The following is a 13,829-nucleotide window of genomic DNA, read 5'->3' as shown; positions in this document are numbered from 1 at the left end:
TCTTCTGGAATCGCAGACACAGCTGCTCCTGTGTCCAGTTTAAAATGGCTAGGAATTCCATTCACAGTGACAGTCTCGGTCCACTCTGTAACATTCCCTGTTGACAGTTCTCAAAGAAAAGCATAATCCTCACCCCCTGAGGATTCTCTATCTTGTTGTGAAACAGAGTCCAGTTTGTACGTCCGACACACACCTGCGTAGTGGCCCTTTTTCTTACATTTTCGGCACTGTGCATCTTTTGCCGGGCAGTCTTTCCATGAATGTTTCTTTCCCAGTCCACATCTACCACAGTCTCTTTGTATAGATTTTTGTTTCCTTTTATCATCCAAATATCTGTCCTGTCTCTTATACTGGACCGTTTTATTGCTTGAAGCATGACCTCTGATTGCATCCATATTTAAACTGTGAGTGACTGGTGTGTCTGTTCCGTGTAACATCTCTTGTTGTTTCTTGACCTTTTTGTTTTGGCGCACTGTTTGGATAGCTTTGGCTAACGTTAGCTCTCGGTCTAGTTGTAAACGTTCTGACAGTCTTCTGTCTCTGATGCCCACAACTATTCTGTCTCGGATAAATTCTTCTTTTAATGCCCCGAAATTACAGTGTTCTGTCAGCTTGTGTACTGCTGTTATGAAAGCCTCAACATTTTCACCATTGTTTTGGCATTTCCAATGAAACTGAGCCCGTTCAAATATGACGTTGTGTTTGCCGACACAATCACATTGGAGAGATATGTCTTTCTGTCAGACTCACCCAGCTGTAATAGAGCAAAGATATCATCTGCTTCGTCCCCCATGGCATATAACAAGGAGTTGATCTGGTATTTCTCAGGCTTTTCACTCAATCCAAGACGCTAGAAGAAAGCGCTTGAACCGTCTGATCCCTCTCGGAAAATCCGCTGAAACTGAGAAATCAAACAGTTCTGGATGCGATATCTGCACTGCTGCAACAGCCATCATGCAGTTTGTTTTATGCCCACGGTTCTCTGTAACTCTCTAATCGTTAGGTTCACTTCTGACACCATGTATTAAAATGTGTGTGCTTTCTCAATAATCACGCAGTACACCGTCATGTACAACTCACGTGGTGAACCTCCACTTTATTCTCCAACATGTATATTAACTTCCAGAATATTGTCACGGGGTGACAAATTAGCGGAACTGTTCCTCCCCGTTCTTGTTTCCAGTGGGAGCGAGTTTAATGTAACACCACTGTAACACCAGAACAGTTCCGGGTTTTTTCCTTGTAAACAGGCTGACAGAGCTTGCTAATGAGGGAATGAGTGGCAGCTGGGCAATGAGCAGAGATTGGGCCACGAGGGATATGGATTTGTGAGGGGGATTATAAAAGGATCCGGTTGATGTGCAGCAGGAGAAGAAAACTTTGGAGCGAAATCTTTGGTTGTTGATCTGTTGAGCCCGTCTAGCAGTACATGAGAGGGCAGATCGTTAAAGGAGGGGAAAGACTGTATGCAGAGAAGGAAGAGCTGGAGAGCAGTGTCGACCACCTACACAGCTTGGATGTACAGTTTGTCAGTTGAGCGGAGAGAGTCGGCAGGGACCACGAGAAGAGACCCTATTCACTGTGAGTTGATGTGAGTTGCAGTGCCTAATGTGAAGTGAACACGTGTGATCATTTGAAGTGACTGACTTGTGCACTGGTGTGGAAACTGTAATTTTGTGTCTGCCCGTTCCCCAGTTGGCTACTTGTGGGCTCTGAAGGTCAAACTGAAATTAATTAACTGCTGTGTGTTGAGCATATGCTGTACAGGAATGCAGCTCCATTCTGTCCGAGTTGAAGAGGATTTATGAGAGATCTATGCATCGCTGTTCTGTGGTAAGAAGACCCAGTTGTTGACTGTCGAATCCTGTACTCACCACTGTTGTTCTGTGAACCTAGAGAAACTGTCCTTCGCCATTGAATGTTGCTACTACTGCCCTGTGGAAAGAAGACCCAGTTGTTGACCGTTGAAACCTGTACTCATCACTGTGGTTCTGTGAACATAGAGAGATTGCCCTCTGCTATTGCATGCTGCCATTACTGCCCTGTGGTAAGAAAATCTAGTTGTTGATTGTCAAATCCTGTACTCACCACGGTTGTCCTGTGAATTTAGAGAAATTGTTCTCTGCCAAGGGAGGCGGCCATCACTGTTCTGTGAGGAAGTTACTGTCCGCCGCTGTATTTCAACGGCCGTTGCTTGTGGAAGGGGAGTGGCCCCCAGCTAGTGGGTGCGTCCCGTGGAGAGCTCCCCGGTTGCCATCTACGACGGACTATTGTATTGCGTCAGATGACCCCCTGCCCGATCCTTCCCCCCTATCCCAAAAAGAGGTGACACTCAAATGATTGATGCTGTCCTGTGAGAAGAGTAACCCTTTCCCTTGTTGTCAATTTCCTACCAGTGCCTGCCGCAACCCGTATCTCCGGTTGAAGAGGAGCTGCTGTGCGGATCCTCACCTGTGTCTGCTCCATTACTCATCTTTGGCCGAAGAGGAGTTGCTGTGCGAATCCTTATCGGTGCTTGTTCCATTACTTACTTCCGGCCGAAGAGGAACTGTTGTCTGAACCCTTACCAGTGTCTGCTTCATCGTTTGCTTCTGTCCGTCTGAAGAGGGATCGTTGTGCGAACTTCCCACGCCACCCGGTAGAAGAGAGAGGAGGATCAGTCGGTGGATTTTAGTTTGAGATTGGACTTATTTTAACTAAATAAAATACAAGTTTTTGATATTAATTACCTTGTCTGGTCTGTTGGTGTCTCTGGGTAACTCCTCGAGGTGGTACGTTGTGAAGGGGAGGGAAGGCCACCCCGGCCTGTAACAATATCGTCAGCATTTTTCTCTCCTCTGATTGGTTGGTCAGAGGGAAACTCTTACAGCCTAGTTTGACTGGCAAAACAAGTCTTTAGAGTGCTACACACATTAATACATCTGAGTTACACTTTTTTATGCCTACGGGGGAAGAGAAATTGATTTGGTCTCGGACATATTTAAAAATCCATTTTGAAGAAAAGCTAGACATAGTGAGGAGGTCGGCCAACCCCGAAGCTAGCTAGCTTGTCTCAGCCCGGGAAAGGGTTTGTTCGCCACTTCCAGACCAGTGAATACGAGCGGTACCACTGGATTAGCCTCTGAGGAGCGGTGCAAATTATGAGTCTGCATCTTTGGTGAGTAGGTTGAATTGAATTTACATTTTAATGTTTTTGTTATGTTATTAGAAAAATGTTGATTCTGAACTGATCCAGATGATGTAAGTGGCACAGTTGCAGTTGTAGTATAGAGGCTTTGAGTCTTAACTGGGTTTCTTGCTTCAGTAAAATGGTATTCACCCTCCATATGTGAAAAGCCTCTCTATCTGTAATGCGTAACAATAACATTTTTGTATAGTATTGATTGTTTCCATTAATGCGACATGATAGTGGTGGTATTAAGAGGTGGATTAAGTTAAGAACATTAAGAATGTCCCAACTGAAGGCCCAGGTACCAAATGCCCACCACTGCATTTAGTACACTGTTATGTCCCAATCTAGGTTTGGGCCGCACTGCATGATTTAAAGGCACAGGGTAGTGGATGTAAGGTGGATGTGAGTGTATTTGGTATTATGAAAGATTAAGAATGGAACACAAACACTGGGGTATCTAAAAACTCGGTTATATTGAGATATGTATAGAACAGTATTGGCATAAACTTCAGGGTGGACCAAGGCCAAAATAGCAAAACAAAAACATCCGCAACTTGGATCCACAACTCTTTCACAATTTCACAACTCTTTCACAACTCTTTCACAATTTTAGGAAGAAGGAGGAGCAAAGGGTGACATATAGGATTAGAGAAAGGTGCACACAGGAGGACTAAATTCTATGCAGGAGATCCAACCTGAAAGAGATTGAAGAATGTAAGGTGTTGGCAGGCGACAGTGTAACTAGACAGCATCAGATGGTGGTCGGTAGGATGGCATTGTAGGTAAAGAAAAAGACTAAAGAGTGAAGAGTAAGATGGTGGAAACTGAAGGAGGAAGACCCTAGTGTGAGATTCAGGGTAGAGGTCAGACACTGGCTCGGTGGTGGTGAAGAGGTCCTGGATGATTGGGCAACTGCTGCAGAAGTAATAAGAGAGACAGCTAGAAAGGTACTTGATGTGACATCTGGAAAAAGATGAGAGATAGGAAAATCAGACATGGAGACTGAATGTAGACAGGAGTACAAGATGATGTGGCAGCAGGTGAAGAGGGATGTGGCAAAAGCAAGAGAAAAGGCGTATGAAAAGCTCTATGAGAAGTTGGACTCTAACGGAGAAAAGTATTTGTACTGATTGGCCAGGCAGAGGGATCGAGCTGGGAAGGATGTGCTACAAGTTAAAGAAATAAAGGATGTAGATGGAAATGTGTTGACTAGTGCGAAGAGTGTGTTGGGAAGGTGGAGGATAGATTTTGATCAGCTGATGAAGGAGGACACTGAGAGAGGGAGGGTTGGATGATGTGGAGAGGTTGAAGCATGAAGTGGATAGGATTAGTAAGGAGGAAGTGAGAGCAGCTATTAAGAGGATGAGGAGTTGAAACATACCAGTAGAAGACATACTAGTAGAAGTATGGAGATGTTTAGGAGAGATGGCAGTGGAGTTTTTAACCAGATTGTTCAACAAGATTCTGAAAGGTGAGAGGATGCCTGAAGAATGGAGAAGTGTGCTGGTACCATGAAGTTATGGGAAAGAGTAGTGGAATCCAGGCTGAGAGAAGAGGTGGCCATCTTTGGGCAACAGTATGGTTTCATGCTGAGGAAGAGCACTACAGGTGTAATATTTGCTTTGAGAATGTTAATGGAGAAGCATAGAGAAGGTCAGAAGGAGTTGCATTTTGTGTTTGTAGATTTAGAGAAAGCGTACGACAGGGTGCCAAGAGAGGAGTTGTGGTATTGTATGAGGAAGTCTGGTATGGCAGAGAAGTATGTGAGGGTGGTGCCGGACATGTATGAGGACAGTGTGACAGCAGTAAAATGTGCAATAGGAACGACAGACTGGTTCAGGGTGAAGGTTGGATTGCATCAAGGATCGGCTCTGAGCCCTTTCCTGTTTGCAGTGGTGATGGACAGGTTGACAGATGAGGTCAGACAGGTGTCTCTGTTGACTATTATGTTTGCAGATGATATTGTGATTTGTGGTGAGAAAAGGGAGCAGGTTAAGAAGAGCCTGGAGAGGTGGATGTAAGTGCTGGAGAGAAGGGGATGAAAGTCAGTAGGAGCAGAGGTGGGAAGTAACGGAGTACAAATACTTCGTTACTGTACTTAAGTAGATTTTTTCGGCATCAGTACTTTACTCCACTTTATTTTTCAGAAACTTTTTACTTTTACTCATTAAATTTTTACACAAATATCTGTACTTTTTACTACTTTCATTTTCAAAACAGGCTCGTTAGTCAAGTTTTAATTCATTGATTTGGTGAAATATTAAATTGTTCTTTTCACTGCGCGCTGATTTCAGCCGAACAACCGATTTTCCTGTTACTGCACATCTTTTTCAATCCGCTGGTGTATAAAGTCCTGACTCTCACTCTTTACGAAGCTAAGATTCAGCAGGCAGAAGGCAGTTAGAAGTTTGGGGCTAATGTGGATGAGACAGAGGGAGTCAGTGATGTAAACAGGACTGAGAACAGACACATTCCTGATCATCATCATCTTTTCTCTGCTTGTGTTCTGTATGTGGATCTTCAGCCTGGACACATTCATTAGGTAACAACATTTTTAATTCGTTTTGTATAATAATTTATATATATATATATATATATAGTCAAGTCAAGTCAAGTCAAGTTTATTTGTATAGCGCTTTTCACAACAGACATTGTCTCAAAGCAGCTTTACAGAAAACAACAGTGAAGGTGAATGGTGTGCGTTTGTCCCTGATGAGCAGCCGTGGCGACAGTGGCAAGGAAAAACTCCCTTAGATGATATGAGGAAGAAACCTTGAGAGGAACCAGACTCAAAGGGGAACCCATCCTCATATGGGTGACATCAAAAGTTTGGTCATAAATCTTTTAACAATACAGAACAATTTGTGATCATCATAGATCCAGCATCATATATATATATATGGCTGTCAAAATTTAAACTATTTTAAACAGCACTAAATGTTATTAACGTGCTATCAATTCAGCGCACATTTCTGTTTATACCATTTTTATGGAAAAAAAAAGTAAATAAATAACTCAATATAAAAGAGGCGAAATTAAAACCTCCAGCAAAACATACACTTATTTAAGACGTCCCTTCTTTACTTAGATATAAAATAAATAAATAAACTCCACCGAAAAACATTTTTATTCAGTAAACTTTTGTTTTATTTCTGCGCCAAGTCTCAAATCAAACACCATACCCGGCATGTTTTACACAATTAAACCTCTGGGTGTCATTTTGTGGGTTTTCCCTCATAATGGCGAAACAAACTTAAATTACTGTACTTACTGATCGTACAGAAAAAAACAATACATCATTCAAATCTGTAAAATGTTATATATGTAAAATTATATATAAAATCTTCTTGACTTGACTTGAAGAGGTGCAGTTTCTCCGGTATCACCTCATTAACTGTCCGTGTGGAAACATAGCAAAGGCTCTTAATGATGTCCACACGTCTCTGCACTGTTATAGCCTTTATATTTAATTACTGTACATATGCTTACATATATATCACATGCTGGAAATATGCTACATATTTATCTGCACGATTGCTACTTTGTGCACTTCTTGTAGATGCCAAACTGCATTTTGTTGCTGTGTACCTGTACTATGCAATGACAATAAAGTTCTATCTATCTATCTATCTATCTATCTATCTATCTATCTATCTATCTATCTATCTATCTATCTATCTATCTATCTATCTATCTATCTATCTATCTATCTATCTATCTATCTATCTTATATTAATATGATGTGAGGTCCAGTTAACAGCTTAAACAGGTAGAAGTAATAACTACTTTTTACTTGAGTACATGTCAGAGCCAAGACTTCTTTACTTTCACTTAAGTAAAAAGGTATAGTCAGTACTTCAACTTTTACCCGAGTATTTTAAAATATGAGTATCTGTACTTCTACTTAAGTAAAGGATGTGTGTACTTTCGCCACCTCTGAGTAGGAGTAAGACAGAGTACATGTGTGTGAATGAGATGGCAGTGGAGTGGTGCAGTTGCAGGGAGAAGAGGTGGTGAATGTGGAGGAGTTTAAGTGTCTGGGGTCAACAGTGCCAAGTAATGGAAAGTGTGTTTGAGAAGTGAAGAAAATAGTGCAAGCAGGTTGGAGTGGGTGGAGAAGAGTTGCAGGAATGATTTATGATAGAAGGGTATCTGCAAAGAGTAAGAGGAAAAGTTCATAGGACTGTGGTGGGACCTGTTCTGTTGTATGGTTTAGAGACAGTGGCATTGACTAAAAGACTAAAAGGTGGAGCTCGAGGTAGCAGAGCTGAAGATACTCACTGGGAGTGATGAAAATGGACAGAATTAGAAACGAGTTTATTAGAGGGACAGTGCATGTAGGATGTTTTGGAGACAAATTAAGGAAGGCACAAAAGAGATGGTTTGGACATGTGAAGAGGAGGGACATGGGGTATATCAGTAGGAGAATGCTAAGGATGGAGCTGCTGGGAAGGAGGGAAAGAGGATGGCCAAGGAGGAGGTTTATGGATATGGTGAGAGAAGACATGCAGGTAGTTCTTTTAAAAGAGGCTGATGTAGAGGACAGAGTAGTATGGAGACAGATGATCCACTGTGGCGACCCCTAACGGTAGCAGCTGAAACAAGAAGAAGAGGCTCAAAAAAAGTTCAAAAGACAGATTTCCTTTTTGAGCAGTCATTAAATCAGCACATAATATATGGAGCTCAACAGTGGAATGAGATTTCTCTTGTCACTCTTGGGATGCACAATATGAACAGGATGAAGGACTTTATCCACAAACAGTTTTTCCTGACATGTAAACGTTTCGGACAAATCTAGAATGCTTCTTTTGCTGGGCACGTGTTAATACACAGGGAGGAAATACTTAATGGCTAATACTGAACGGCTATATCAGGAGTGTTCTTCACAGGATCAGCCACCACTTCGGGTAAGAAAAATATTCTATTCCCTACAATATCATTCCTTAAAATAAACAAAACTCCATTCACTGGGAGTTCCGAACAAACTGCCAATTTCATGTCTCCAGGTATATGCACTAAAGCCCGGGTTAGCCCAGGTTTCCTGTGCAGTTGCATGCACTCAAAAAATATCACTTTGGTTAAAGATGATTCAATCGTGGACAGTGATTCTACTCGATTACACCACATTATCTTAACAAAACTGGATTATGTTAAACAAGCTCAACACATTGGTGTTCATTTACCATGAAAAGATGATGTTGATTAAACATGATTTAAATATTTATTTTTAACTTGAATTAATGTTTTTTGTTGAAGTCAATTAATCATGATATCTTAAATTTAATCCTTGATGTTAAGCCTATATGTTATTACTTTTAATGGATCCCATTTAGTCAAGTTACTACTACTGGATGTTATCAGCCCTGTTTTTCCTTTCCTTGCTTCAATGACCTTCAAAAGACGACTACAGAGGCAGCAAATATGTAATAAATCCTTTTTACTAGGAAACAGTTTACAGCAGGTGCCATACTTTAACAATTTTTGTTTTCACAAAACACTTTAACAAACTAATGCATTTGTTAAAGCTTATGCATTTGTAATGCATAAGCTTACAGTTTTCTGACCAAATTTACATAACAAATGTGTACAGAAACTTTTACATAGCAACTAGTGTACTTGCTACTTCCTATTTGTCCATGACCACGTGCACATGACTGCATGTGCTTTTAAGGAAAACAATGTTTAAAATAAATGTTTTTTTTTTTTTTAACTAAGAACAAACTCAATACATTCAAAGCAGTGTATCATGAGCATAACAATATGTACCTAATGAAACAACCAGGTTCACATTCATGCATGTACAACAAATTCAGGGTAACCCATTAATAACTATCATAGTGTGTTTGCTTTTAATATTTTTCTATGAGATTTCTATACGCATTTTACAAAAAGAAATTTCATTGTGGAAAAAAAAATACAAAATAAAAAGTTACTTTTGTTCATTACTCCTCCACTCAAGCTCAAAACGCTTGTCAATCAAGCTGTCTGTAAGTCCTTTCGGATGCCGACATTTGCATAATTTTTGTAAAGTAAAAAATGGATTTGAAAACTGTTTCAAGTAACAAACTAGTGAGCTTGCTGCTTCATATTTTTATGACAATGGGCTATTTGGAAAATCTATTTGGAAAATTTGGTGGCTGTAAGGTCAATGTGATTGTATCTGGTATTGTGAGAGATAATGAATAGAACACATTTTTGGGTATCTAAAAACGGGATTATATTGAGATTTGTATAGAACAGCTCCACCAAGGCCAAAATAAACAAAAATACTATTTTCACAATAAGAAAGAGAAACAACTTCCTTAAACTCCCTCACCAAAGACAGGGAAGAAACCCACAACAAACACTAATGGCAGCCACACCCCTACTACCGGTAAACAAGACAACACATGTCACGCGGCGAAGATTGAGGCGGAGGCAGAAATAGAAGCCAGCGTCTTTATTAAACGAAACAGGCAGAACCAAAACAAAACACCCGCAGAGCGGGATAAAACCGGCAAAAGGCAGTTCTTTGTGTAATATCCGCGGTGAGGCGTGGAGGAAACGCAACGCGGAGGCAGCGGAAATCCGAGGTGCGCTGGGGAAGTAAGCGAGGAATCCGGGAACAGAAGGTGCGTAGCGGGAAAGGCTGACGCGAAGAGACACCACCTGGAAAACAAACACACACACACACACACCTGTTTTTGCAACTGGGTGGGGACACATGACAAAATGCAGCCTGGTGGGAACCACCCTTTGTGAGTGGTCTACAGACAAGACAAAAACTGATCCACAGTCAGTTTACAGCTGTTATAACGGCCATCACTTGTAAACATGAGTCTGACCTCCAGAAGACTGACCTGACATTTTACTTACTGCTGGGGACCCAGTCAGGTTGAAGACCCTCCTGGGGACCTGTGATGTAATGTTTTGATATGCTAATTAATGACTTCACTGTGCGTGTTTAAAAGGTTACCAATGGGGACCTCACCTCAAACTTCTTAAATCAGCATTTAAACACAGGTCAGCAGGTGCTCCCTGCTACCTCTAAACACAACTGTACTGCAAATACATTACAATTCTACTAAATTGTATTCAAATAAATGATTCTTTGGCAAAGTTCGTTCTGACAACTTTATTTGTCATAGCAAAGGTGAAACATGGGTGTGGATGGACAAATGTGAACAAGGAGTGCCAAACTTTTCCATGAACACCTTTATTTTCTTTTCTCACACTCCCTCTTGAGTGCTGTGATTCGGTTCTTTATGTAAAATTTCACGGCTTCCCAGGTTCTATTCTGGAGCAATACCGGAGCTGACCTGATGCAGTCTTCACACTCTCTTTTCCCTGGTACCCTGCCAGATGTGAAGAAATGTAGAAGTTTGTTCTCCACTGCCTTCACCTCATCTTTAGTCCATTTCCTCTTTTGGTTTTTTGACACACCTAAAAATGTAAATAATTTTACCTCAACTTTCAAAGAGACAATCTTTCACCTCACTTTAAAAAGCTGAGTGTAGAGTACACCAGCAACCAATACCAAGTAGTACCAGACCATTACTACTGAGGCCTAGAATACTTTAATATTCAGTACATCAGCAGGAAACTAGACTCCATTCAATGCAGCTGCTGGCTAGGTCGCCATATGTCACTTTCAAAAATACTGTACATTTGAAGTCTTATTAGAGACCACTTTAATGTAAAGTCGCAATAACTAACTAGGCAACTCAGTTCTGAACGGTGCGGTCCTGACTCTTTACCTGACTTTGAAGGCAACTCCTTCTCCTTTACCGACTTGTCGCCAAATAAAAGTTCTTCTGGAAGATAAAGCAAATAAACACTTCAACATTTTGGGGCACTGTAAGCAAATGCATCAATAATGATGACTGTTCAAGATCATCCTCAGAGCACAGGTTTGACTTTACCTGTAGTTTTTGAAGGGGAATGACGTCGCTTCTTTGGCTGAGGCATGTCACTCTCCCTCGAAGACTTGCTGCCAACCGAAGATTCGTCTGAAGGACAGAAAATAAAAAGGCTTTCACCGTACACCATAACCAAAAGCAAGCAATTAAAAAAATACATATGAAATACAGGTTGTCCTAGGCAAGATAAGGCCAGACCAATCTATTCTCATATTGTATCGTTTATATAAACAGTCAAAGGCAGAGATAGCGATGGCCATGGTCTGAATTGGGCAGCATATTGACGTGGTCTGAGAAAGACAACTGGTCAGTCAGTCATGAGTCATGACACCCAGGTTTCTCACAACTGATTTGGATTCAGGTTGTCATTTTGTGAGAGGAATTCAGAGACCTGTTTGAAAACTGCTTTTTTCATAGCCTCAGATAAAAGTGGGAAAAGTGAAATCAGCCAATATTTTCTCAACTCAGCAGGACTGAAAGAAGGTTTGAGATCAGTATGCATGTTTGATGGATAGAGGACACAGCTTGTCCAGACATGAGCTTAGTGTAGAGCAGAGAGACTCTATGGCATCATTGACCTCTAGTGAGGAAAATGTGTCGATGTAGAGTTAAGGTGACCAATGAGAAGTGGGTGGGAAACAGGTTGCAGTAGAAATAGTGGTACCAGTAGTGGTGTAACAGAGAATGAAAATAACTGAATGAAACAGTGGTAAGAGATGTGCAGAGGCGTGACCAGTAGGCATTCAGTGGAACAGCTTGAGTGAGAATGAGTTCAAGATCCTTACCTGCTTATAGTAAGTCAGAGGGCTGCAAACCTGTTTTATCAGGGACAGCCATACAAATTTTTATAATACAACTAGCAAAATCAATATCTTCGATCATTCTTTTTCATTGATAATAAAAATTCCTTATCATCATTGATAAGGAATTCTTTATCCCCCAGGAATTCACATCAGATCACAGCTGACCATACCTGTAGATGCTGAAGAGGAGTGACATCGCTTTTTCGGCTGGGGCATCTCACTCTCTTCATCCTCACTTTCAGACACATCACTATTACTACCTACGTTCACTTTCTCTGCAGAAATGCGTGTAAAAAAAACATTTGTCTTCATGCACCATGTAGAGTTTCTTGTAACTGAACTAAATGTCAATATATAATACATATAAGAGCTTACCATAAGGCTCAAGGTGAATTTCATCAAGGTTTTTCCCCTTGAATTCTGATACTCTGCCCTGTTCAAAGGCCATCAGCACCTTGCTGATCTTTGCTAACTGAAACGTCCCTTCAGGCAACCGGTAAAACTTTCTATGGACTCTTATGTCCCAGAAAATCTGCTAACTGGTCCGTCTCAGTATCTGTCAGATTAAGCACTTTAGATAAAGTCGCAATATGTTTTCGCAGCTTTGTGGATGACAGATTCTTTGGATGTTTGGCTCCACACTGGTGAGCAACCTTTCATGCATTCTGTGCCATGGTAGAATGAGTTCTCAGTCATGGGCTTTGCAAAAAAAAAATAATTTTCATCCAGTACACCACATGTTTGACGATTCTTTACAAGTAGCTCCATGGAGTCCATCATACTTGGGGTCAGGAGTATTGGCACCTTTCGGTCTCGCTTGCCTCTAATTTCGATGCGTTGGAAATGCTGACAGAGCTTCTGCTCAACTTCAGATAAAGCATCAGCGACATCGGAATGTAAAACAGATGTGTTTCGGAGAAGATACGAATTCAACTTCATTTTCGAAACTTCTCCTGCTCTCCTGCGATTGAACAGAATTACTTCACACAAAGTTATTTGGGCAAGATTTGACCAGTTCTTCTGACTTTTATCAAGTTTGAGCTTTGCTTGGTACAGATTAGTTTGATTGCTGAGATGCATGTGCATTTTTTTAACATCCTCAGTAAAAGGGAGAAGTTCTGGAGAGTTCCATTTCGCTTCATGAAGCGTCTTCAAGGCTGAGGCTGACACACATTCATTCCATTTTGTGGCATACATTTGCTTAAACATTTTTACATGTTGGACATCATTTTCCTCTCCTGCGATCATTGCTTCACATTCTGCAATATCCGACATTTTTTTAATGTTGTGGCCCAGTTTTAATGCCAAAGATGGAACTGTGAAGACCTCATCTTCATCTCGGAATCCTGAGGTATCTTTAACAGCCTTGATAACATGATAGAAGTTTGCAGGTATGAAAAAGTCTTTAATACTCTGTAGATGTCCCAATTTCCTAGCACACACCAACAGCCTTCCAGCCTCACGCATTTTAGTTCTGATGTATTCGTGCTTGGTTTTGTCGCTCCCCATTTTGTTGCACAAGTGTTCTCCAAATTTGATGATACATTGATCACTTTTAACCGCCTGCGTTACTTCATCTTGCTTCATGTCGCTGATCAGTTTCCATAATTTTTTTGTTACTCCTTCAGGAACAGGATGTGCGTAAGCACAGAGTGCTTAAACTCTGGATCTACCTTGTTTTGTGACCTCGCACTTCTTGGCCAGGTTGCACCTTTGCATATGCCTCCAAAGTGCTTTTCGTCTGAACAGCCCTTGGCAATTCAAACAGTGCATGTAGTCCTTGACATTCACTTGTTTAGCTGTGGTTTGCTGCCGTGGCACCAACACTCCTTTGCCAGCTTTTAGAACATGTGTGTTGTGTGCACGGTTCCCTTTATTCCTCAAAAGATCCAAATTAATCCTCCTTTCTTTAGAACTCTTTGGAAAAGAAAGAGCCTTTGCTACCTCCACCTCATT

At 41.1% G+C, this 13,829-nt stretch overlaps 2 protein-coding genes across 6 annotated transcripts in view; one reads left to right on the top strand and one right to left on the bottom strand.

The window, feature by feature from the left end:
* Window positions 1-12,116, top strand: part of LOC310726884 (uncharacterized protein) — a 200,766-nt gene extending 188,650 nt beyond the window's left edge. Inside the window, exon 2 of the mRNA XM_083542936.1 lies at window positions 12,014-12,116. The gene's annotated coding sequence lies outside the window, so the exon portion shown is untranslated. The remainder of the gene's footprint in view (window positions 1-12,013) is intronic.
* On the bottom strand, window positions 9,956-13,460 carry LOC310726868 (uncharacterized protein). Of its 5 annotated transcripts, none has more exons than XM_083542911.1 (6): window positions 12,249-12,358; window positions 12,044-12,148; window positions 11,074-11,160; window positions 10,909-10,965; window positions 10,471-10,594; window positions 9,956-10,208 (listed from the first exon to the last, which is right to left on the bottom strand). In XM_083542911.1, the coding sequence occupies exons 1-6, from the start codon at window positions 12,319-12,321 to the stop codon at window positions 10,199-10,201; spliced, it is 456 nt and encodes a 151-aa protein (XP_083399037.1). In that variant the 5' UTR covers window positions 12,322-12,358; the 3' UTR covers window positions 9,956-10,198. The 5 variants fall into 5 exon arrangements, 2 of the variants coding, with proteins under 2 accessions (XP_083399037.1, XP_083399036.1); XR_014533846.1 differs by lacking the exon at window positions 9,956-10,208 and adding an exon at window positions 11,856-11,885 and having other exon boundaries at window positions 10,272-10,594; window positions 12,249-13,460; XR_014533845.1 differs by lacking the exon at window positions 9,956-10,208 and having other exon boundaries at window positions 10,272-10,594; window positions 11,856-12,148; window positions 12,249-13,460.
* Between the last annotated feature and the right edge of the window lie 369 nt (window positions 13,461-13,829).

The sequence above is a fragment of the Silurus aristotelis genome (genome assembly GCF_946808225.1).
Source record: "Silurus aristotelis genome assembly, chromosome: 5".
In the NCBI taxonomy this organism is placed as follows: domain Eukaryota; kingdom Metazoa; phylum Chordata; class Actinopteri; order Siluriformes; family Siluridae; genus Silurus; species Silurus aristotelis.
The sequence above is the reverse complement of the archived record's forward strand: the minus strand, read 5'-3'. Positions and strand labels throughout refer to the sequence as shown.

Excerpts from the sequence above, each read along its gene's own strand:
- LOC310726868 (XM_083542910.1), bottom strand. The coding sequence starts at position 12,321 with ATGGCCTTTGAACAGGGCAGAGTATCAGAATTCAAGGGGAAAAACCTT. Across the intron at positions 12,149-12,248 it reads AATTCACCTTGAGCCTTATG|AGAAAGTGAACGTAGGTAGT; the intron begins GTAAGCTCTTAT and ends GCATTTCTGCAG. Across the intron at positions 10,966-11,073 it reads TTCCCCTTCAAAAACTACAG|AAGAACTTTTATTTGGCGAC; the intron begins GTAAAGTCAAAC and ends TTTATCTTCCAG.